Source organism: Oncorhynchus keta, chromosome 10 (assembly GCF_023373465.1).
Source record: "Oncorhynchus keta strain PuntledgeMale-10-30-2019 chromosome 10, Oket_V2, whole genome shotgun sequence".
Lineage (NCBI taxonomy): Eukaryota > Metazoa > Chordata > Actinopteri > Salmoniformes > Salmonidae > Oncorhynchus > Oncorhynchus keta.
In genome coordinates, this window is record NC_068430.1 from 46,483,115 (window position 1) to 46,506,741 (window position 23,627).

Genomic DNA, 23,627 nt, shown 5'->3' on the forward strand with positions numbered 1-23,627 from the left:
ACGCTCGCATTAACATCTGCTAACCAAATAAAAGTTTGATTTGATTTTGAGTCTACAACCCACACACATTCTTGAGAAATTGCTCTTTGCTAAGAAGCTATTTTTGTTTCTTTTTCACGATTTTAATTGAAAACAATCACAGTAAGGTAGTTAATTGTTATTTTAAAAAGTCTGCATTGTAGTCAAGTTTAATATTTGGTCACATATAGCATGCAATGACTACATCAACCTTGTGACTCTACAAACTTGTTGGATGCATTTTCAGTTTGTTTTGGTTGTTTCAGATTATGTTGTGCCTAATAGAAATTAATTGTAAATACTATTTTCATTTTGTAGTCACTATAGTAAATAAGAATGTTTCTTAACACTTCTACATTAACGTGGCTGCTTCCGTGAGAAAGTTAGATGCACGATATTTATGGCTAACTTTCTTTCATGATTCATTCATGATTATCCATAATCATGGTAGCATCCACATTAATGTAGAAGTGTTCAGAAACGTATTCTATTCTTATTTACAATAAATGACTCCAAAATGACACACTACATGATTTACCTTTCATTTCTATTGAGCACAACATAATCCGAAAAACAACCAAAGCAAACTGCAAATGCATCCAGCAGTCATTGTGCGCTTGGAATATGGGATCAAATACTAAACTTTAGACAACATTTTATACACTAAGTGAATTTGTCCAAAATACTAGTGACTCCTTCAAATGGGTGGATTACATAAAGCTCTTTCATTTCTAAATGCTAAAACGGATATGTGTGAAATAAACCGTAAAATAAAAGGTGACTTAGTGTCCTCTCGCTTAATATACATTTATTTGTTTTTTTAGTAATTTTAACCCTGATTTTTCTCATCGGACTCAGGAGGCAAATGTGTCCTCCGAAGCATGACCCGCCAAACTGTGCTTCTTAACACCTGCTCGCTTAACCCAGAAACCGGCCGCACCAATGTGTCGGTAGTCAGCCTGTAGGTACCCGGCCTGCCACAAGGAGTCGCTAGAGCACAATGATCTTTGTAAAGCCCCCCACCCCCCCGGCCAAACCTATCCCTGATCGACGCTCGGCCAATTGTGTGCTGACCTATGGGACTCCCGGGATTGAAACCCCCAGGCTATAGTGATGCGGCAACACTGCGATGCAAGGCCAATATAAAACATTTGATCTAAAATCCAAAATGCTGTAATTTAGAGCCAAATTAAAAGTTTGCTTCAATGTGTGTGTGGTTTTACTTTTTAGAAGTGTCTTTATAAGGTTTAGTCTTTCAACTGATCCATTTCTATCGCTCTTCTCCAGCCTGCCTACGTGTTGCAGATATTCCCACCATGTGAGTTTTCAGAGAGCCACCTATCCCGGCTAGCCCCTGACCTCCTCAACCGGATCTCCAATATCTCCCCTCACCTCATGATTGTCATCACCTCTGTTTAAGGACCCCCTCCCCCAGCGGGAAAAGGGAACCACCTCTTTTCTTCAGTGGATGTACTTAACGTTGAGCCTCAGGAACCAAGAGGAATGGCAGGATCTTTGCTCCTGGAGACACTGGGAACATGTAGGATAACGTCCTATTGGAACTTTTACCTTTTCCATATCAATTCTTTTTTTCTTTTCTTTTTGGTCACTCCTGGTATTTTTGTCCTTCTCAAAAGAGCGAGCTCAGGGATGGACCAGACCAGAGCCCTATGTGTCCATTCTTATTGGACATTTTTTTCTTTTTCTGCTGTCTTTGTATTTATTGGGGAGTTTTATTTTTACGTAGGGAGATACTTTGATGAAAAGAATGAGTGACTAACTGTGTGGCCTTTTTTTCTTCATCTTTTTAATGGTTCATTTTTCAATTCTTCATAAGAAAGGATCATAGGTCATTGTACAACAATGGCAAAAATAGACATTTCAACATGTATTTAAACAAATGTCATTTTTCAGCCTATCCCATAGAGGAGAAAGAATTAACCTCAAAATACTATTAGGGCACCCTAATAGGGTCACGTCTCAAATGGCTCCCTACTCCTCATATAGTGCACTACTTAGGGCCCTGGTCAAAAGTAGTACACAAAGGAAATATGGTGCCATTTGGGACTCATAGATCTTGTAGAGAGGACAGTGTCAGCCTAACAAACCCCTTTGATTCCACCAGCTCTACTGTTCCATTTTCTCTCTACTCAAACCAGACGAGGCTCTTCCCTTCTACCTGTTTCAGCATTATACGAGCAACAGTGGGATTAAAGAGTTTTTGGAATACTGGACTCTGTAAATATTTTAAATATTTAAAACGGACTAAATGGAACTTGAGACGACTTGACACCAAGAGACTTCCAACCAACCGTGGAAATACAAGATGGTAAGGTGGGATTGCTGGGGTTGTAAGGAAGGACGCAGATGAAACCCCTTGATTTCGTGGAGTAAATGCTTCTAATACAGCAGGTTGGCAAACTCTCGTGTGGAGTTTGCTGAGGGCACATCACATTTTGTTACTCCAATAAAAAAACAATCCAGAAAACTTGAACATTAAATGAGCTCTTTTATTTCATCTGGATGTCTGTCATTGTTTCTCTTTGAGATGCTGTCTGTTTGAAATAAATGTTTGAACATAATCTGTATTCTGTTGCAGTTCAGTAAAGGCCTACTTATGTAACATATTGATTGATACAGGATGTTGGGTTAGGGGATTTCCCTTCACATGGTCAAGTATTTGTAAATGAATTCCATTATTAATGGAACGTTCTATAGTTCAATAGCAATAATCACTGACACAGTCTGAGGGGTTAATGTGCATTGGAATTGTTGCATAAGTGACACAGGCCAAGTCCTTACACACACCCAGGCACCCTTGGCTTTCACACCACTTAAAGTCCAATAAACTACAGTGCACCACAGCACATCAAGCTTTGTTTTAATGAAAAATGTAATTGCAAAAAAACAAATAGCAAATTAGCTGCTTCCATTCATGCAATGACAATTTAGATTTTCAACAGGGATTACATTTATGAAGTCTCACTGCAGGTGAAACAAGTCTTGACATATTAAAGTAAAGTACATGTTAATATTTGATTGACTGGTCATTGACCTTAAGTCAAATTCAGTTTAAAACAGCATTTGAGGAAGCTTCATTGGGCTAGAATTATACATTAACTATTTACCAACATGGATATTATCACAATGGTTTTAAAAAAGAAAGGAAAATACTAGTAGCTAAATATTAAAATTGTCAGTCATTCATGTAGTAACATGGATGTCAATTGTAGATTCTACAATTAAATGTCACCCAATATGTTTTTGTGTATAATTTAGTACTACTAAAGTGTGTATCCACTTGTTTGTGTTCAGGAAGTACTCGTGTGTGGGATTGTGTTTGTGTGTGACATTTCTTACAAAGATAATTATACATTAATGTTTCAAATCTACACTCGAACCAAACAGAGCTACCAGCTGGTTCTCATATTGGGAAATGTTCCTCTTCATAATCTCCTTACAGGAACCCAGCAAACGCTCAAATGCCTGAATGTCTATTACTGCAAAAGAGAGGTGAGGGAGAGAAAGAGGGGGTGTCAAGTCAAATTCTTTAAAAGGCTATTCATCTACTGTGCCTGTATTTATAGTGTCCTTGTGTAGGAGTGCTGATCTGGTCCCCCTTTTATTCATTATCGTTTAAAAGCCAAGATCAGCACTCCCGAGACTACTCTGAGGCGCTATGGGCCTGATTCAGACTTAGGAAATGTATTTCTTTCCTATGCATGTCTCAGTAGTTGGTATTCAGATGCATAGCTGCCTAATACTTTGCAGGCATGGTTCCCTTCACGTGCGCTGAATACATTTAATTAAACCGCTGAAAACCCTCTCACTTGCTGGGTTTTCAGTACGCTTAATTAAAATTTTCTCAAAAGACTCATTACAATATATGGAAAGAACAGTTCAGAATGTAAATACATGCATATTTGTCTACCTTTCAGCACCAATTGATACATTTAAAAATACTCCGATCTTGTATATTTTAAGGTTAAGAAAGGATTTATGAATTATAAAAAATAAAAAGATATTTTAGAGAGCCTTTTCACAAAATATATTGGTTTATCAAAAATACAGTGGTTTGATTCAACCTGGAAGTTGCCATATTCAAATAGTTCAATCCATGAAACATCGCAAGGTAAGAAAAATGTACAATGGGTTGACCTGAACTTGACCAGTTGCCCTATAAATCTACCCTAATAATCCTCGCTAATTATGGAACTGTGATGTCCGCCATGGTCTGCATTCCATAATGATTCAAATAGGTTGCATGTTCAAATTTTAATACACCAATGCTAACATGACATTCTCCGCCTTGTAACCAACATCAGAGAAGGCATGTTTGCGGAGGGGCGGCCGTGGTTTATATAGCTACTCTACAGTGGCCAAAATTTGACTGTATGGTATCAGCAAATATAATTAAAAGTTTTCACTATTCATCTATGGCAAAGAAACACCATACAGTTGAAGTCGAAAGTATACGTACACCTTAGCCAAATACATTTAAACTCAGTTTCACAAATCCTGACATTTAATCTAAGTAAACATTCCCTGTTTTAGGTCAGTTAGGATCACCACTTTATTTTAAGAATGTGAAATGTCAAAATAATAGTAGAGAGAATGATTTATTTCAGCTTTTATTTCTTTCATCACATTCCCGGTGGGTCAGAAGGTTACATATACTCAATTAGTATTTGGTAGGATTGCCTTTAAATTGTTTAACTTGGGTCAAATGTTTCAGGTAGACTTCCACAAGCTTCCCACAATAAGTTGGGTGAATTTTGGCCCATTCCTCCTGACAGAGCTGGTGTAACTGAGTCAGGTTTGTAGGCCTCCTTGCTCACACAAGCATTTCAGTTCTGCCCACAAATGTTCTATAGGTGTGAGGTCAGGGCTTTGTGATGGCCACTCCGATACCTTGACTTTGTTGTCCTTAAGCCATTTTGCCACAACTTTGGAAGTATGCTTGGGGTCATTGTCCATTTGGAAGACCCAAAAGCTTTAACTTCCTGACTGATGTCTTGAGATATTGCTTCAATATATCCACATAATTTTCCTACCTCATGATGCCATCTATTTTGTGAAGTGCACCAGTCCCTCCTGCAGCAAAGCACCCCCACAAGATGATGCTGCCACCCCCGTGCTTCACGGTTGGGATGTTGTCCTTCAGCTTGCAAGCCTCCCCCTTTTCCTCCAAACATAACGATGGTCATTATGGCTAAATTATGGCCTATTTTTGTTTCATCAAACCAGAGGACATTTCTCCAAAAAGTACGATCATTGTCCCCATGTGCAGTTGCAAACCGTAGTCTGGCTTTTTTATGCCAGTTTTGGAGCAGTGGCTTCTTCCTTGCTGAGCGGCCTTTCAGATTATGTCAATTTGGACTAATTTTACTGTGGATATAGATACTTTTGTACCTGTTTCCTCCAGCATCTTCACAAGGTCCTTTGCTGTTGTTCTGGGATTGATTTGCACTTTTCGTACCAAAGTATGTTCATCTCTAGGAAACAAAACGCGTCTCCTTCCTGAGCGGTATGACGGCTGCGTGGTCCCATGGTGTATATACTTGCGTACTATTGTTTGTACAGATGAATGTGGTACCTTCAGGCGTTTGGAAATTGCTCCCAAGGATGAACCAGACTTGTGGAGGTGTACAATGTGTTTTCTGAGGTCTTGGCTGATTTCTTTTGATTTACCCATGATGTCAAGCAAAGAGTTACTGAGTTTGAAGGTAGGCTTTGAAATACATCCACAGGTACACCTCCAAATTACTCAAATTATGTCAATTAGCCTATCAGAAGCTTCTAAAGCCATGACATCATTTTCTGGAATTCTAAGCTGTTTATAAAGGCACAGTCAATTTAGTGTATGCAAACTTCTGACCCACTGGAATTGTGATAGTGAATTATAAGTGAAATAATCTGTCTGTAAACAGTTGTTGGAAAAATTACTTGTGTCATGCACAAAGTAGATGTCCAAACTGATTTGCCAAACTATAGCTGTTAACAAGAAATTTGTGGAGTGGTTCAAAAATTAGTTTTAATGACTCCAACCTAAGTGTATGTGGACTTCCGACTTAAATTGTATATACAACAATTTGTGGACAACCTTTTTAAATGAGTGGATTAGTCAATTTCAGCCACACCCGTTGCTGATAGGTGTATAAAATCTAGCCCACAGCCATGCAATCTCCATAGACAAACTTTGGCAGTAGAATAGCCTTTACTGAAGAGCTCAGTGACTTTCAACGTGGCACCATCATAGGATGCCAACAAGTCAGTTTGTTCAATTTCTGCCCTGTTAGAGCTGCCCCGGTTAACTGTAAGTGCTCTTATTGTGTAGTGGAAACGTTTAGGAGCAACAACGTTTCAGCCACGAAGTGGTAGGCCACACAAGCTCACAGAACGGGACCACTGAATGCTGTAGTGCGTAAAAATCGTCTGTCCTCGGTTGCAACACTCACTCCTGAGTTCCAAACTGCCTCTGGAAGCAATGTCAGCACAATAACTGTTCGTCGGGAGCTTCATGAAAGGGGTTAAGATCACCATGATCACCATGCGCAATGCCAAGCTTCGGCTGGAGTGGTGTAAAGCTCGCCACCATTGGACTCCACAGTGGAAACGCGTTCCCTGGAGTGACGAATCACGCTTCTCCATCTGGCAATGCTCCGGACGAATCTGGGTTTTGCAGATGCCAGGAGAACGCTACCTGCCCAAATGCATAGTGCCAACTGTAGTGTTTTTTGGAGGAGGAATAATGGTCTGGGGCTGTTTTTCATGGCTAAGGCTAGGCCCCTTAGTTCCAGTGAAGGGAAATCTTAACGTTACAGCATACAATAACATTCTAGATGATTCTGTGCTTCCAACTTCGTCACAACAGTTTGGGGAAGGCCCTTTCCTGTTTCAGTATGACAGTGCCCCTGTGCACAATGTGGGGTCCATACAGAAGTCCATACCCCATCGAACACCTTTGGGATGAATTGGAATGTGCCCGACCTCACTAATGGTCTTGTGGCTGAATAGAAGCAAGTCCTGCAGCAATGTTCCAACATCTGGTGGAAAGCCTTCCCAGAAGAGTAGAGTCTGTTATAGCAGGAAAGGGAGGGACCAACTCCATATTAATGCCCGTGATTTTGGAATGAGATTTTCGATGAGCAGGTGCCCACATACTTTTTGGTCATGTAGTGTACTTATTTGTCTCCTCTTTAATCTGTGTCTGCTGTTAGCTAGTTACTGGCTAGCTAGGTCTTCAGAATATTCTAAAATCCGCGTAATAACAAAGCCGCATTTTCCCACCAGAGATGTTTCCATAAAATTGACTTGTTACAGATAAAAGGCTGCGCGAGCGCGATGATGTAATGAAGATTAAAAAAAAAAAATTGCGGTTAAATTCCCAAGTACGGAATAAAAAAATACGAGTTAAATAGTTTTCCATCGCATTTTGAACTCTACTGAGTTATATAGTGAATGTGCCCACTCTTATATTGGCAAGTGCGCTATCTGGGCGCTGTTGGTTTGAGCGCACCTGTCGTTTACATGATGAGATTATATGGACAAAAGCAATATTATTTTTATTTGTCAAACTGCAGCCAAGCATCGACTATCACGTCACCAGAATAAGACCCTGGATATTTATTGGGAAGGAACATCAAGCTCATCACCTTGCACTTTCAGCGCCCTGTTAAGTTCTTTATAATTTATTTCATATGTAGCCTAATAAACTGCATGCTTTCCCGAGTCGTATAGTGCGAGTACCACACAACATGTCATCGCGTGACTCCAAATTTACTTCGATTTGATAGTTATTATATCAATATTTACGCATAAGAGCATTTCCACCGACATTTCTCGAATAATTCATTTTACCGACACAAAAATCTCTCACCTTGTCTATCGTATTTTGTTTTGTTGACATTTAGAACGTTTACCAAATAGAAAAATGTTTCCATCAGGCAGGTAATTACATTTTGTATCCGTTATTTACTTTACTCACATGAAAAGGTTGGATGGAAACCAGGTTATCGCTTTGTGTATCACCAAATTAGCTTGAGATGATTATATTGCAACACCGCTCACTTTATCCAAGTTTCTTGACATAGGCGTTTCAAACAGCTGTCACTCAAGGCGAGCTCATGACAATAAACTCCCTGCCCACTCAGCCTGTCTTTTCAAACTTCCTGGTAATTTTTGCATTTCCATTACCCCAAGATATTATGGATGATATTGTACATGGGAATGACTGCTCGGGACCTTTAACACGATACAAATCGTACAAAATACAGTTACAATTAAAATATTATAGAAATCATAAATCAACCCGGTAGGTATGGCGCTATACTATAATTTGCATATGGCTACAGGAGCCCATAGCTTGGGTCGCCACATTTCATAAGGCCAACATTTCATAAACTCCACTGTGGAAAAGGTGCTATGTTGATATGCTTCAGTTTGCTGCCATGTGACTGGTTTCACATTTGTCTCCAGCGATCATAAAGTGACATAGATTTTAAAAACAATTTGTCATTTATATTTACAATCCCCTTATCCAAACGGCTTTCTAATTTACCTAGTTATTATCAATAGCTCTTATCAATTTGTAAATTAGAGTGCATGGAGAATGGCAGCGGTTGAAAAAGTACTCAATTGTCATACTTGAGTAAAAGTAAAGATACCTTAATAGAAAATGACTCAAGTAACAGTCACCCAGTAAAATACTACTTGAGTAAACGTATAAAAGTAGTTGGTTTTAAATATACTTAAGTATCAAAAGTAAATGGATTTGCTCGAATGTACTTAAGTATCAAAATAAAAGTTGAAACCATTTCCGATTCCTTATATTAAGCAAACCAGATGGCACAATTATTTTTATATTTTTTTATTGACGGATAGCCAGGGTCACACAACAATTTGCAGTCCAAACACTCAAAAGACACACCCTATCCCCTCAGCCCTCAAATCAAGTGAACACTTATAACGTTTGACCGAGTATACATAACGGATAACGTTTGACCGAGTATACACTTGCGGGGCGAGGGAGGCAGGAATGATTTTTAATGGTTCATCCTTGGCCGGAAATTCGTCACTCGTTCATCCCGCGATGATTGTGTTTTCAGCCACTGCCACAGTCAATTATGATTGCATATCTACTTATATTAAAAATATAATTATTAATATACGCCTACTGTATGATAGCTAGCAAATTAATTAGCTAACTAACGTTTGCCTGCCTAGCTATAACTTCTGAAGGACATTTTTTTTATTTCTACATTTTCCAAAAGATACCCAAACAAAAATATATGTACTTGTTACGAGACCTGTTTGTGCTGTCATGTGCATTAGTAGCTCAATTTCTAACTTATTTGCATTAGTTTTTACTTGCACTTGTATGTTGACTTCTCCATTGATGTTGTTTTGAAGTTTTCGTTTACTTTTCTTAGCCAATGTACAATCGTCATGAATTGAATTATGGGGATTATACAGTCGCAAAACCGACTACAAACGAGGGCCGAGGGCCTTACATTGCAAACTTCCCTTGCTTGGCTAATCATTTGGACCACCCCTCCAAGATGGCAACAGGGATTCCCCCAAGGGCATAAAATAAGTAGATTGCTCAACCTTATTCATCGTTTCATTGCACATAAAAGTGGTGGAATTATGAGGGAATTAAATCAAGGTCAGAATACGGCCTATCTGTAGACACACCTCCTTCACACCTTCATTTCTTAGATCTCCACCCCAGATGGAATAGCGGGTGAATAGCATGCTAGTCTCAGTAGAGGTCAGAATACGCTTAGAGAGAAAGGTGCATAGAAAGGGATTTCCGTTTCATTTACGCATGAATACAGTCCATGGTCTATTCATTTTGGAGTGCTTTAGACAGACAGAGAGAATGACCATGAATATCATTTTTCACGACTGAAGAGTAATGGTTTGTATGTGTGCACATACAACGTACCCAAGCACTTGGTAACTCCCATGGCGTAGACGGAGGCTGCACGTGGTTTGTTGGCGACCAGAGCCAGCTCTCCAAAGTATTGGCCCCTAGAGCAGCGTGCAATCTCCACCTCTGCATTACCCTGCTGCCCTGCCTTAGTCTAGGTAGGGAGACGTAGACATGATGATGATACTGATGTAACCGACTCCATAAATCTTCAACAATTACAATTATCCGTTCCTTATCTACCACCCAACCTGATACATTTATTTTACTAGCTGCAAAAGCACTAGCTGCAAAAGCAGGAAAGCCAGCCGTACCACGTTCCAAAGAAGCTTCACATACAATACATACAGTGCCTTGCAGCAGGTACCCACAGCAAACTCATTATTTATACAGTAGATCTAACACACTTCCTAGGGAAGGGGGAAAAACATGTACACCTACTTTGCTTATTATCATGATCTTCACCTCCCCAGACTCCACAATATAGAAGCAATCTGCCTTATCCCCCTAAGAGTGCAGAAATGCAGTGGAATCGGCAGTGATACAGTACGAAGTAAAGAAGAATTGTTATCAAATATTTAAAAAATGTACTGTAAAAGTCGACAATACCTGTGTTAAGATGCACTCCCCATCTCTGAACACTCTCATTCCCACGACATCAACAATCTTCATCCTCTCAGAGAGCTGAGGAAGAGCAAGATGAGGACAGACGATGGTGTGATAAAAGTATACATTGATCTTTGCATGCATTCTGAGAGGAAAGATAGTTTACAATGGATTCTATGTGTGCAATTTCATTCATTCTCTTATGGTGTCCTTTGAAACAAACTGCACAGTACACTTTTATTGTGAAGCACTTTAAGATGCTGTGGTCAAATGAAACAGACCTCGAGAGACTTTAGAAGGGGTACACACTCAATGAAGGCTTCGTACATCTTCCTCTTCTTGGCATTGTTTTTCACTATGAGTCTATGAAATGTGGCCCGATCCTAAAACGTACACATACAGGTTACTCATCTTTCACTGAAAAAACCCCACACAAGTATAAAGTAGGATTGTTCGGTCTCCTACTGTGACTCACCAATCCCCACAGTGCCCCCTCCTGGTTGGCCATGATGGTGGCAGCACGTGGGGTGTTGTACATGAGCGCCAGCTCCCCAAAACTGCCCTTGTTGTCATACTTCCCCACACATTTCCCAACTCCGTCAATCAGCACAATAATATCATACACACCCCTACAACACACAGAGGTACACAAGACATCAGAGCAATCAGAGGACATCACATTCACATTAGTGTTGGTCAGTGCTGTTTAAGATTAGGGAGGACATATTTATTTTATGAGCATGGCCTTATTTCTATTACAGCATATTGGATGACTGATATTCCATTCACACAGCTCAATGTAAAATCGCTGGGTTTCGGCTACTACACGATACTCGCATTTGTCATATACCCATCACCAGGTTGCTAAAACCTAGCATGCAAATGAAAGTTAAGGTCAAGAGACAAATTGTAGTAAATCAACGTGACAGACAATGACACATTCAATACCACCTTGCATACTCTTGCCTGTATTTAGCTGATGATCTGGAGTGTAAGCATTAGTCCAAAATGAGAGTTTCTATTTTACAAATTCAGGTAAGTCCCTCCCCGCTTCGTTCTCTTTACTTCTGTTTAAGAAACATTTTGCAACAAAATCGGCACAATAAATACACCCCTGATCAGCCGCACACTCAGTTAACTTTCATAGCAGCCACATACAAACAGCATGATCACTTTGCTCGTTAATTTCTTTGTTCATCTATGGGCTCTCCTATCACTTTTTCCCTACGCTTTTGGATTTCAGTGCACAACACAACAGCTATCTATAACCAGCCGCAAAAACCTCTCGAAGCCAAACTTTCATACCATAACCACTAACCGCTACACAGCCTACATTGTTGTCACCATATTAACGTTATAGTCAACAAACTGGAGCTACTGCGTTTGTAAACCCACAAGCCAATTAATGCATACAATCACGCAATACAGTGTACAGCAAGCAGTTTAGCAGTTACACAGGCAGTGGCAATACATTTTCTAAAACCGAAAGCTTATCTTGTCTTGAAAGAGTTGCAATGTTGGATAGCCTTAGTCAGCTAGCTAACATAAATAGCATTCATCTCTGTTTGAGTCAGGTTGTGAGTAGGCTAAATTAGCTGCATTAGTTAAGTAAGTAAAAGATAAACTAAGAAGAAAAACATTACAACGAAATATAGCTAGCTCTCTCTCTCTCTGCTGCTTCTTCTTAATTGTTGAAGAAATTAATTTGTCAAAACTGCTCAACTATTGTCTTTCTCTCTCTTTGAGTCACCTACTCAACACACCACACTGTTTGGAAATGAAGGTCTACAGTAGCCTCAAAAGCACACTCTAGGGTAGCAGCATGGTGTAGCCGGAGGTAAGCTATTTTCTGTCCTCCTCTGGGTACATTGACTCCATCCAATCAGAGGATCAGAGAATAAATCTAGTAATATAGTAATCTAGCATTGCAGTGCTAGCTAGCTGGAGCTTATGCTTTCAGTACTAGATTCATTCTCTGATCCTCTGACTGGATGGAGTCAATGTACCCAGAAGAGGACAGAAAATAGCTTACCTCCGGCTACACCATGGTGCTACCCAAGAGTATGCTTTTGAGGCTACTGTAGACCTTCATTGCCAAACAGAGTTTTAATCAGTTATTTGGTGACGAGATTAAAAAAATGATCACTTTTTTTGTTTCACCATTTGTTTTCTTTCTGAAATTGACTGAGGGTGGTCCTCCTCTGAGGAGCCTCCACTGATTGAAATAATTAGGCCTAATGCCTCTCACACAGAAAAAGAGAGATTCAACACACACACACCTCTCTATGACATAGAAGTTGTCTCCGTCATCCCCCTGGTCTATAATGTGCTCCTGTGGTTTGACCAACACCTCAAACATGCCATCCAGCACCTCTGAGAACTGCTCCTGAAAGAGAGAAACAACACTCATACATTAGTGTGTGTGTGTGTGTGTGTGTGTGTGTGTGTGTGTGTGTGTGTGTGTGTGTGTGTGTGTGTGTGTGTGTGTGTGTGTGTGTGTGTGTGTGTGTGTGTGTGTGTGTGTGTGTGTGTGTGTGTGTGTGTGTGTGTGTGTGTGCGTGCGTGCGTGCGTGCGTGCGTGTATTATAAACTGGGACACCCAGCAACAAGCATCACACAAATATACTGCTGAACACATTTTTTTTCAACGATTCTACTGAGTTATAGTTCATATAAGGAAATCAGTCAATTGAGATGATTTCATTAGGCCTTAATCTATTGATTTCACATGACTGGGCAGGAGTGCAGCCATACAGTATATGGGCCTGGGAGGGTATAGGCTCACCCACTTGGGAGCCAGGCCCACCCACTGGGGAGCAAGGCAGAGAAATTAATATTAAATTCTCTGGCAACAGCTCTGGTGGACATTCCTGCTGTCAGCATGCCAATTGCATGCTCCCTCAAATCTTAAGACATCTGTGGAATTGTGTTGTGTGACAAAACTGCACATTTTCGAGTGGCTTTTTATTGTTGTTTATTGTTATTGTCCCCAGCACCCCAAGCCATAAGACTCCTGAACATCTAATCAAATGACTACCCAGACTATTTGCATTGCCTCCTGCCCCCTTTTCTACGCTGCTGCTACTCTCTTTTATTATCTATGCATAGTCATTTTAATAATGCTACCTACATGTACATATTACCTCAATTACCTCGACACCGGTGCCCCTGCACATGGACTCTGTACTGATACCCCCTGTATATAGCCCCGCTATTGTTATTTACTGCTGCTCTTTAATTATTTGCTGTTCTTATCTCTTAAAACGGCATTGTTTGTTAGGGGCTTGTAAGTAAGCATTTCAATGTAAGGTCTACACCTGTTGTATTCGGCTCGTGTGACAAATACAATTTGATTTGAAGGTGCACCTGTGTAATGATTATGCTGTTTAATCAGCTTCTTAATATGCCACACCTGTCAGGTGGATGGATTATCTTAGCAAAGGAGAATTGCTCACTAACAGGGATGTCAACAAATGTGTGCATAGAATTTGAGAGAAATAAGCTTTTTTGTGCAAATGGAAAAGGTTTGGGATCTTTTATTTCAGCTCATGAAACATGGGAGCAATACTTTACATGTTGCATTTCTATCTTTGTTCAGTATAAATCAATACAAACTCCAATGTGTTAGGATGACTATTAAGAGGGTGTTTGTTTAATTCATAACCGAACATAAGATAAAATAACTCAAACAGGAAGATTAACTGTATTTCCTCTAAACTTAGAAGTCAAAAGGACTTCTCAACACCTGAAGGCAGAGGCTTGAATACAATACTTTACCTGGTCGAGGGTTTTAAACAGTAATATATCTCGGCAGGCGTCCTGGAGTCTGCGACGCTGCTCATCTGATTTGGGGTGTACCACCCTTGGCTCAAAGTCATCATCCTCATCATCGTCTGGGTTGTAGGCCTCCGCACACACTGGGGGGGAAAAACACTGTGACACACACACTGGGGACAAACAAATACTCCCAAAGGGAATGTTGTGACTGTAACACACAAGTGAGAGACAGAAATAAGATTCTTCATACACTGTATATAATAGATGCAAAACCCAATGATGAGGCTCACCAGATACTCTGCGACTGTATTTATTTGGGGTGGGAGGTGGCACTAGAGAAAGAGAGAGATGTTTCAGTGCTAGAAATGAAGTTGGTTCCACTGAACATCAATATTAGTTGTTCTTATGACTCATTTGACACACTTTAGCTTACACCCAATAATTTTTTTACCCCTTTTTCGTGATATCCTATTGGTAGTTACAGTCTTGTCCCATCGCTGCATCTCCCTTATGAACTCGGGAGAGGCGAAGGTCAAGAGCCATGCGTTCTCCGAAACACGACCCTGCCAAGCCGCACTGCTTTTTGACACACTGCTCGCTTAACCTGGAAGCCAGCCGCACTAATGTGTTGGAGGATACACCATCCAGCTGGCGACCGAGGTCAGCTTGCAGGCGCCCAGTCCACCACAAGGAGTCACTAGAGCGTGATGAGACAAGGAAATCCTGGCCAAACCCTCCCCTAACCAGGTCGGCTGTGACGCAGTCTGGGATCAAACCCAGGTCTGGAGTGACGCCTAAAGCACTGCGATGCAGTGCTTAGACAGCTGCGCCACTCGGGAGGCCGAGTTTACACGCAATTCTGTCTAAATATAGTTACATAGATACATCCAACAGTAAATGTATGTGTAGGGTAGGGGATGGTACTACTACCATGCCTGATACATTCTCTTATTTTCTCCCTTAACCATTTTTGTCAGAGTACAGCAGCTGATTTATGAAAAGTGGTTGAGACACCCTCAAACAAACGTTCATTATCTCATGTTGCTTTAAATAGGCTACTGAATAATGAAATAAATCAGGACAAATAGCTATTCAGTAGGCTATCAGTAGCATCCTATCATCTGATAACCTCTGGCAATGGAAGAGAAAATCATATGACTACAGGGGCCCTCACGTTACAATGAGAACCCATTCAACTGGCATGCAGATTACTTAAAAAGGACTTCATAGTATTATCGAATAGAGACTAATATCATGGGATAATGATTAATTCTGCATTTTGTGCGCTTATTTATGTAGCCTATTATGTGCGCAAGTGGGAGCGAGTAAAACGTTATAATAATTAAGTAAAAAGGTTATAACATAAATAAGGAACATGGGAAATTATTGAAATATATTTAATAATCAAATAATTAAGATTGTAAAATAGAGATGCAAAATGTCACTCACTATAGTCATCAGAGTCCTCATCTTCATCTGATTCAAACGAATTACTATCAAAAGCCACCCCCTTTCGAACAGAATTGACCGGGCTGTCTTTAGCATGTTTGTCGTGTTTTCGGCTCTCTTGAAGACGCGTGAAATATTGGATTGCGAATTCAACCAAATCTGTCGGTCTGCGCCGTAGTACCTCCACAGTGTATCCTTGCAGCATGTCCTTCAAACCAACAGGTATCTCGATGCTCATCATAGAACTATGGAAGCCTATAATGATCTTTGACAAGTTCAAAATACAAATTTGAGAAAAACATTCTGCCTAATCCAGAACAATAGGCCTAAAGAAAAAGTATCACATAACTATATAACTATAATAATCAAGAATTTCCAAGACCAGGGATTTGTCAAATTTAGCCCAGGCCTAGTCATAAAGTATGCTAAATAGCACAAGTAGTGCAAATACAATAGAATTTGAATATAACCTTCAGTGTCGGTCCAATATAAAATGCATTCCCTGATATCCAATGTTGCCAAGGCTATGTGAGAATAAAGAGCTAGATCAGATCAGCGGCCATGGCAAATATCAAAGTATAGGCAAACATAAATACATTTACTAAAAACTACCAATGACAGCTATCAAAACAGATTAAATTGGTTACAATTTACCGACCTCCTTGCAATGTAGCCTTTCGAATATTAGTTATGGTCTGACATTATGCATATTTTGCGAAATGCGCACAGCGCGGTTCTGCCCATTTTAATCCACTCCCAGTCTGCGTCTACTGGTTAATTGACGGGTCTACGGGTTTCCGCATTTAGACTAGAAGCAGCGTATCGGAAAGTATTGACCGGGCGTACCAGGCTATGTCACAACTTTTCAGATCAAAATGTCATTCATGCCTATTGTGTATAAGACCTTGACCCGAGGTGCTCAGTAAATATATAGTTATACACGTGTAATAAGATGTTCTAATTGGAAATTAGAAGTAGATCATGATTTCATTGTATTTATTTATTTATTTACATACATAATGACACATACAAACATAAGACAATGGCCCAATGAGGGTTCTCCATGTTGTGGCATAAATTACATCTGCAACAACCTTGGAGAAAAGTATTATTAATTAATTAATCAATAAATCTACTATCAATTTCCAACGCAATGATTTGGTTACTGGATCACAGTTTGGAATGAGACTATTCAGGGATGTTTTTATGTACTGGTATGTTTTAAAAGCCATATGTTTTGTGTTTAAACACACACGCAGAGACACACACAGAGAGACACACGCACACACACGGCATACTAACACACATTATACGCACCCTGTGAAAATGTACCTATTCCCTGATATGCAGACTCACTGAGTAAGTAAAGGCACATGTTCAATTCTCAAATGTTCTAATTAAAAACACACAAAAATTAAACAAATGCAAGTAAAACACCAAGGAGTGAGAACAATGTGTGCGTTCCCCCCCTCTGTCCACCTCCACAATGTGTGCGTCTTTCTCAGTCCGTATGCCAGTCAGACGTTCAATGTGTACCTCTGCGTAAGTGTATGTGTATGTGTATGTGAGTACTATCGGTCTCCACTGTGTTAGTGAGTTCTGTCTCTGACGTCTACGCCTGGGGCGTGGACAGGGCTCACAGGGATCACAGACCGGGTGCTGCCCAGTTCAGGAACTTCATGGCCATTTCAAACCCAAGGAAACAAGCCTAAGGGGAGAATAGATCAATGTTGTCATTAACTGACTTCATGAAAAGTGTAACATTTCTACAGGCAAGGGGTGAGTGTATTATGACTGTAGAATGCAGGTGATTTAAAAGTTTTGTGCACTAAACCATACTGTTTATTCTGCGTATGATATGCTGTGATTAAGTGGTAATAGGAGATCAGTGAGTATAGTGGATGTAGCATGTGTGAGTACCATCTCTGACTGGCCGGTGAGTGTGATGAGTTAAACAGACTGTATGTGCTGTATGTGTGAGTAGAGCGTGTGTACTCACTGCATTGGCAGGGAAAGCTCTGAGCATGACAGCGGTGAAGCCTTTGTACAGAGAGGCCACGCCCTCCTCCCTCAGCAGCTCTCGTAGAACGTCCCGGAAACCATTAGGGTACTTCCCTTCAGGGGCTGGGAGGAGAGAGAGAGAGGGCTCCAGTCATACTACGGTTTTACACAGTACACTTAAGGCTTCCCAACCCAAAACAGTTCTGAAGAGTTTGTGCATATACAGAATTATGACAACGTTTTGTGACGTTTTTGTTCACTTTGAACTTCGATGAGTTTTTTTTTTGTTTTTTTGTTCGGTCACATTTTTTTTCTGCAGGCAAGCCGAAGTTCAGAGCCCCGAAATCCACACCAGATTTCTTGACTTATCTTAGATTAATTCGGACTATTTTGAGGAAGTGTATACCGTCTATGCCGTCAAAATGGACAAACAGTAATATTGCCGCTATTTTCCCTCGTTTTTCAAGAGAAGGTCTTTTAAAGGGAGTATGCGAGCACACTCGTTCGGTCAGGCTAGCCGGGTTTAGGCGCCAGCTGAACTGAGAAACGCTAACGCCTTTAGTCACTATGCTACTCTAAACCAAACAGACAGTACGGTTGGTAAGCTATATACTGTATACTACAGTTAGAAAAAAGACAACACATCAGGGTTGAGGTTATTTAGATTTCAATTCAGGAAGTAAATTTAATTTCTAATTCTGCTTCCATTTTTCCACAATGATTTTCTATGAGGAAAATGTAAAAATGGAATTGTAATTTCAGTTTACTTCTGGAATTGACTGAATTGACCCCAACCTGGTAAGAAATACATATTACACAGTATTTACACCAAAAATGGGGCTTAGTCAGAAACGCCAAAGACACACCTGTCTGGAAGCGAGACTTGAGTACATCAGGGGGAATGGCCACGGCCCAGTTAAAGATTCCTGCCATCCCTCCAGCGAATAGAACACTAGGAACACTCAGCTCATTGGGGCTGTGGAACAACCAATCACCAATTCATTACAAACAATACACACATGCCATGACATACAGACATTATACAGCACACAAACAATAACACAGATAAACAGGTAATCATACATAGATTCACAAAACAGCTGTAAAATATATTTTGTAGGGACAAAGACACACATGTGCTTAGGGTTTCAATTGCATACACACACAGTAAACACACATTCACCTCTTGCCCTCTGGTGTGAGGAGGCGCTTCAACCATTCATAGGTCATGAAATACATCCCACTGGCTGGCACGTCTGAGAAACAAAGTAAGAAACTGTCAGAATTACTGGCAAAAACTCAGTTGTGTCTTAATTACACAATCACTACTGAACACAAGTATCTAGATAAAGAGCTAGATATCAGAGACACGGGTATAAGACTTACACTGAGTGTACAAAACATTAGGAACATGACAGACTGACCAGGTGAAAGTTATGATCCCTTACTGATGTCACTTGTTAAATCCACTACAATCAGTGTAGATGAAGGGGAGGAAACTGGTTAAAAAAGGATTTTTAAAGCCTTGAGTTCAATTGAGACATGGACTGTGTATGTGCGCCATTCAGAATGTAAACGGGCAAGACAAAATATTTAAGTGCCTTTGAACGGGGTATGAGGGAGGTGCAAAAAGGGAGGTGCAACTCAATATTAGGAAAGTGTTCCTAATGTTTGTACACTCAGTGAATATTCAGTCAGGAAGTACCTCTCATGAGGGTGAGAGCAGTGCCTCTGTAGATTCCCCTAATCCCACTCTCTTTGTACAGCTGCTTCACACAGTCCATGGGCCCAGCATACTTCACCTCCCCTTTGGCTGCCTGGATCTGTACACACATAACATGTAATGTACCCAACTAGGTTGGAACCCTGGGTCTTCTTCATGCCTCAAGACTGTGTTAGCCCAGGGAACGTAAGTCTTCCGGTCTATGGCAAGGCTCCTTATCACGTGAGTGCGGTTCACTGAAACGCATCTCCTTTGACCTCAGCCTGTTATCCAAAACCCAGTTAACCTAATCCTTGTTAACCTACGTTCCGTTCTGTAAGAGCCATGCTCACCTGTAGGAGACACTTGATACGTTCTCCAGGGGCCATGATGGCTGTGGTGAACACGCCTGACAGCATGCCGGCAGCAAACAGCTGTGGATACCTGAGCGGGACAGCGGATGGTAATGCACAACACACACACAAGCATACATCCGCCCCGCACACAATTTCACCATACAACAAAATAAATGGGGAAGACACTCTACTATGGAACAATCACCTACGTAAGGACATCATCAGGGGTTTTCTGTTGTAGTTTCTTGCCCAGGCCAAAGCCAAAGAAGCAGACAGCGAACATGGGCGTGACTCCAATGATAGGGGCTGCCATGCCTTTGTACAGGCCTTTGAACCCCTGTTGTAGAGAACATGACAGAGAGAAGGAATGAATAAAAGAGAGAGCAAAGAGTGGTGAACAAAGAAATTACATTGAATGGAAAACCAAAAAGACATACACCTACTATCACCCACCTCTTTGGCAAGGGTCTGTTTGAAACAATCAAAAGTGCCTCTATACAGGGGGCTCTCGCCAGGGCCAGGCACAGGCATGGTCTGAATGCGCACCTAAGAGACAGGAGGATATGAACAGACTCACCCTATTGGCCTACACACATGACATTACTTATGTATAGATTGATATATATATTTATATAAGTACCAGTCAAATGTTTGGACACACCTACTCATTCAAGTGTTTTTCTCTCTTTTTACTATTTTCTACATTGTAGAATAATAGTGAAGACATCAAAACTATGATATGACACAAATAATCATATAGTAACAACAAAAGTGTTAAACAAATCAAAATATATTTGAGATTCTTCAAAGTAGCCACCCTGTGCACACTCTTGGCATTCTCTCAACCAACTTCATGAGGAATGCTTTTCCACCAGTCTTCAAGGAGTTTCCACATATGCTGAGCACTTGTTGGCTGCTTTTCATTCACTCTGCGGTCCAACTCATCCCAAACCCTCTCAATTTGGTTGAAGTCAGGTGATTGTGGAGGCCAGGTCATCTGATGCAGCACTCCATCACTCTCCTTCTTGGTCAAATAGCCCTTACACAGCCTGGAAGTGTGTTGGGTCATTGTCCTGTTGAAAAACAAATTATAGTCCCAATAAGACCAAACCAGATGGGATGGCGTATCGCTGCAGATTGCTGTGGTAGCCATGCTGGTTAAGTGTGGCTTGAATTCAGAATAAATCACAGACAGTGTCACCAGCAAAGCACCCCCACACCATCACACCCCCTCTTCCATGCTTCACGGTGGGAACCACACATAGATCATCCGTTCACCTACTCTGCGTCTCACAAAGACACGGCGGTTGGAACCAAAAATCTCAAATTTGGACTCATCAGACCAAAGGACAGATTTCCACAGGTCTAATGTTCATTGCTCGTGTTTCTTGGCCCAAGCGTGTCTCCTTTTCTTTTTGGTGTCCTTTAGTAGTGGTTTCTTTGCAGCAATTCGATCGTGAAGGCTTTATTCACACAGTCTCCTCTGAACAGTTGATGTTGAGATGCGTCTGTTAATTGAACTCTGTGAAGCATTTATTGTGTTGCTACAATCTGAGGTGCATTTAAATCTAATGAACTTATCCTCTGCAGCAGAGGTAACTCTGGGTCTTTCTGTCGTGTGCCGGTCCTCATGAGAGCCAGTTTCACCATAGCGCTTGAAATGTTCTGGATTGACTGACCTTCACGTCTTAAAGTATTGATGGACTGTCGTTTCTCTTTGATTATTTGAGCTGTTCTTGTCATAATATGGACTTGGTCTTTTACTAAATAGGGCTATCTTCTGTATACCACCTCTATCTTGTCACAACACAACTGATTGGCTCAAATGCATTATGGAAAGAAATTCCACAAATTAACTTTTAACAAGGCACACCTGTTAATTGAAATGCATTCCAGGTGACTACCTCATGAAGCTGGTTAAAAGAATGCCAAGTGTGTGCAAAGCTGTCATCTGTGATCTCTGCATGTGTGGTTCCCACCGTGAAGCACAGAGGAGGTGGTATTATGGTACGATATGCCATCCCATCTGGTTTGCGCTTAATGGGAGTATCATTTGTTTTCCCAACAGGACAATGACCCAAAACACACCTCCAGGCTGTGTAAGGGCTATTTGACCAAGAAAAGTGATGGAGTGCTGCATCAGATCACACGACCTCAACCCTCATGAAGCTGGTTGAGAAAATGCCAAGAGTGTGCAAAGCTGTCATCAAGGCAAAGGGTGGCTAATTTGAATAATCTAAAATATATTTACATTTGTTTAGCACTTTTTTGGTTACTACACGATTCCATACGTGTTATTTCATAGTTTTGATGCCTTCACTATAATTCTAAAATTTAGAAAATAGCAAAAATAAAAACCCTGGAATGTTTTGTTTAATTAACCTTTTCAAATTGTACAAGCATATATATATAGGAGTTGGTTTACACATTTAAAATGCATATTAAGCACATACCAAGCACACAGGATAAAAAATAATTACTGAAAATAAATAAACCTTTTACAATGTGTATTTCTCACTTCCTATAAGTGGCTCATGTGATAATGCATCTGTAATGACAGGTCAGTCACTGTCATAAGGTTAATGTTGTGCGATATGACAGAAATTGACATAGGTCTAATGTTACACTCGACCTCGCTCATTGGGTTAACTGACAGTCCCTTGAAAATGTCAGTTCTATCAAATGTAAAGATCCACGACACTCACATCCAGTAACCAATTAGAAATCTATAAAGATACATGTTAATTGATTACTTTGCTGAATTCTACGTGCAGTAAAACCCAATTAAAGTTAGGCTCATGAGGCAAGATATTAACAGCTAGCTAGATGAGGAATGAGCTATTTTGAGAAATAAATAATTACTTTTATGGTATCAAGTGGATGTCCAGCGAAGACGAGGCAGACACCCCCAAAGCCCCCAGCAAAGAAGTTCTTCCCTGGACTTATCGCCTGCTGTTTAGACATGGTTTCTGTTCAAGAAAAGACAGCTAGCGAGAAAAAAAAAACGCAAAATGTTGCGTTGTTACGATCCGTAACAAGTTGGGAAAATAACTATCTACCTAACAGGTTAACCCTGTGTCACCACTATTGGTTCAAATGAAAGGTATATTTCTTGACAGCCACCGTCGTGTCATCCAATGTGGACCTTTCACCCAGATATATGCCCGGACCGAATTGTCTGTTACACAAATGCTTTGGTTCCTCTTCATTTAGTGTCCGACCTTCTTCTTTGATGAGGTTTAACGGTGGTTGGCATCCAATAAATGTTGCATTACCGCCACCTACTAGACTGGGGTATAACTCCCTTATACTTCGCTTTAAATAAATAAATACCCTATCATCTAACACTAAACTCACCAAAAATAAATAAATACCATACTCCACTATTTAAATCTATTTAGCCCAGGCCAACAGCCTGAATGGATGGGACATCACCACTTAACACACCCTGTAACTCTTCTCACGTCAAATCTCGCACACCCAAATACCTCTCTGCAGCTGCCACCAAAACCTCTATTTTCCATGACTTACGTTCCATCCCTGCAGTACAGTTGATAACCATTGCTATAAATCCAATCTTACTGAAACATATATCACTTGTTGGTTTATCCCTCTGTACTGATACAGATCTACTACTCCTCTCAGGATCCCTCCCTCTGTACTGGTACAGATCTACTACTCACACCACTCCTCTCAGGATCCCTCGCTCTGTACTGGTACAGATCTACTACTCACACCACTCCTCTCAGGATCCCTCCCCTTGACCCATCATCCTCTACTTTCT

At 40.6% G+C, this 23,627-nt stretch overlaps 3 protein-coding genes across 9 annotated transcripts in view; 1 reads left to right on the plus strand and 2 right to left on the minus strand.

Moving 5' to 3' along the window:
* The window catches only part of si:ch1073-335m2.2 (msx2-interacting protein), a 31,740-nt gene extending 29,204 nt beyond the window's left edge, over nucleotides 1–2,536 (plus strand). For all 6 annotated transcript variants that reach the window (XM_035778405.2, XM_035778406.2, XM_035778410.2 and 3 more), the window contains one exon: nucleotides 1,306–2,536. In XM_035778405.2, the coding sequence (XP_035634298.2) occupies nucleotides 1,306–1,437 (132 nt within the window). In that variant the 3' untranslated portion in view covers nucleotides 1,438–2,536. The remainder of the gene's footprint in view (nucleotides 1–1,305) is intronic.
* A 213-nt stretch (nucleotides 2,537–2,749) lies between these two features.
* prkar2ab (protein kinase, cAMP-dependent, regulatory, type II, alpha, B) lies at nucleotides 2,750–16,550 on the minus strand. 2 transcript variants are annotated; one of them, XM_035778412.2, is made up of 11 exons: nucleotides 16,443–16,550; nucleotides 15,785–16,049; nucleotides 14,626–14,667; nucleotides 14,336–14,475; nucleotides 12,838–12,944; nucleotides 11,034–11,187; nucleotides 10,840–10,941; nucleotides 10,562–10,636; nucleotides 10,394–10,459; nucleotides 9,968–10,106; nucleotides 2,750–3,518 (listed from the first exon to the last, which is right to left on the minus strand). In XM_035778412.2, exons 2-11 carry the CDS (start codon nucleotides 16,023–16,025, stop codon nucleotides 3,394–3,396), a joined length of 1,191 nt encoding a protein of 396 aa, XP_035634305.1. In that variant the 5' UTR covers nucleotides 16,026–16,049; nucleotides 16,443–16,550; the 3' UTR covers nucleotides 2,750–3,393. The 2 variants fall into 2 exon arrangements, with proteins under 2 accessions (XP_035634305.1, XP_052383150.1); XM_052527190.1 differs by lacking the exon at nucleotides 16,443–16,550 and having other exon boundaries at nucleotides 15,785–16,247.
* Nucleotides 16,551–16,766: 216 nt separating this feature from the next.
* Nucleotides 16,767–23,024, minus strand: slc25a20 (solute carrier family 25 member 20). Its single transcript, XM_035778413.2, has 9 exons — nucleotides 22,706–23,024; nucleotides 20,297–20,389; nucleotides 20,053–20,180; nucleotides 19,841–19,931; nucleotides 19,491–19,608; nucleotides 18,969–19,041; nucleotides 18,652–18,761; nucleotides 17,784–17,908; nucleotides 16,767–17,492 (listed from the first exon to the last, which is right to left on the minus strand). Exons 1-9 carry the CDS (start codon nucleotides 22,805–22,807, stop codon nucleotides 17,430–17,432), a joined length of 903 nt encoding a protein of 300 aa, XP_035634306.1. The 5' UTR covers nucleotides 22,808–23,024; the 3' UTR covers nucleotides 16,767–17,429.
* Nucleotides 23,025–23,627: the final 603 nt, after the last annotated feature.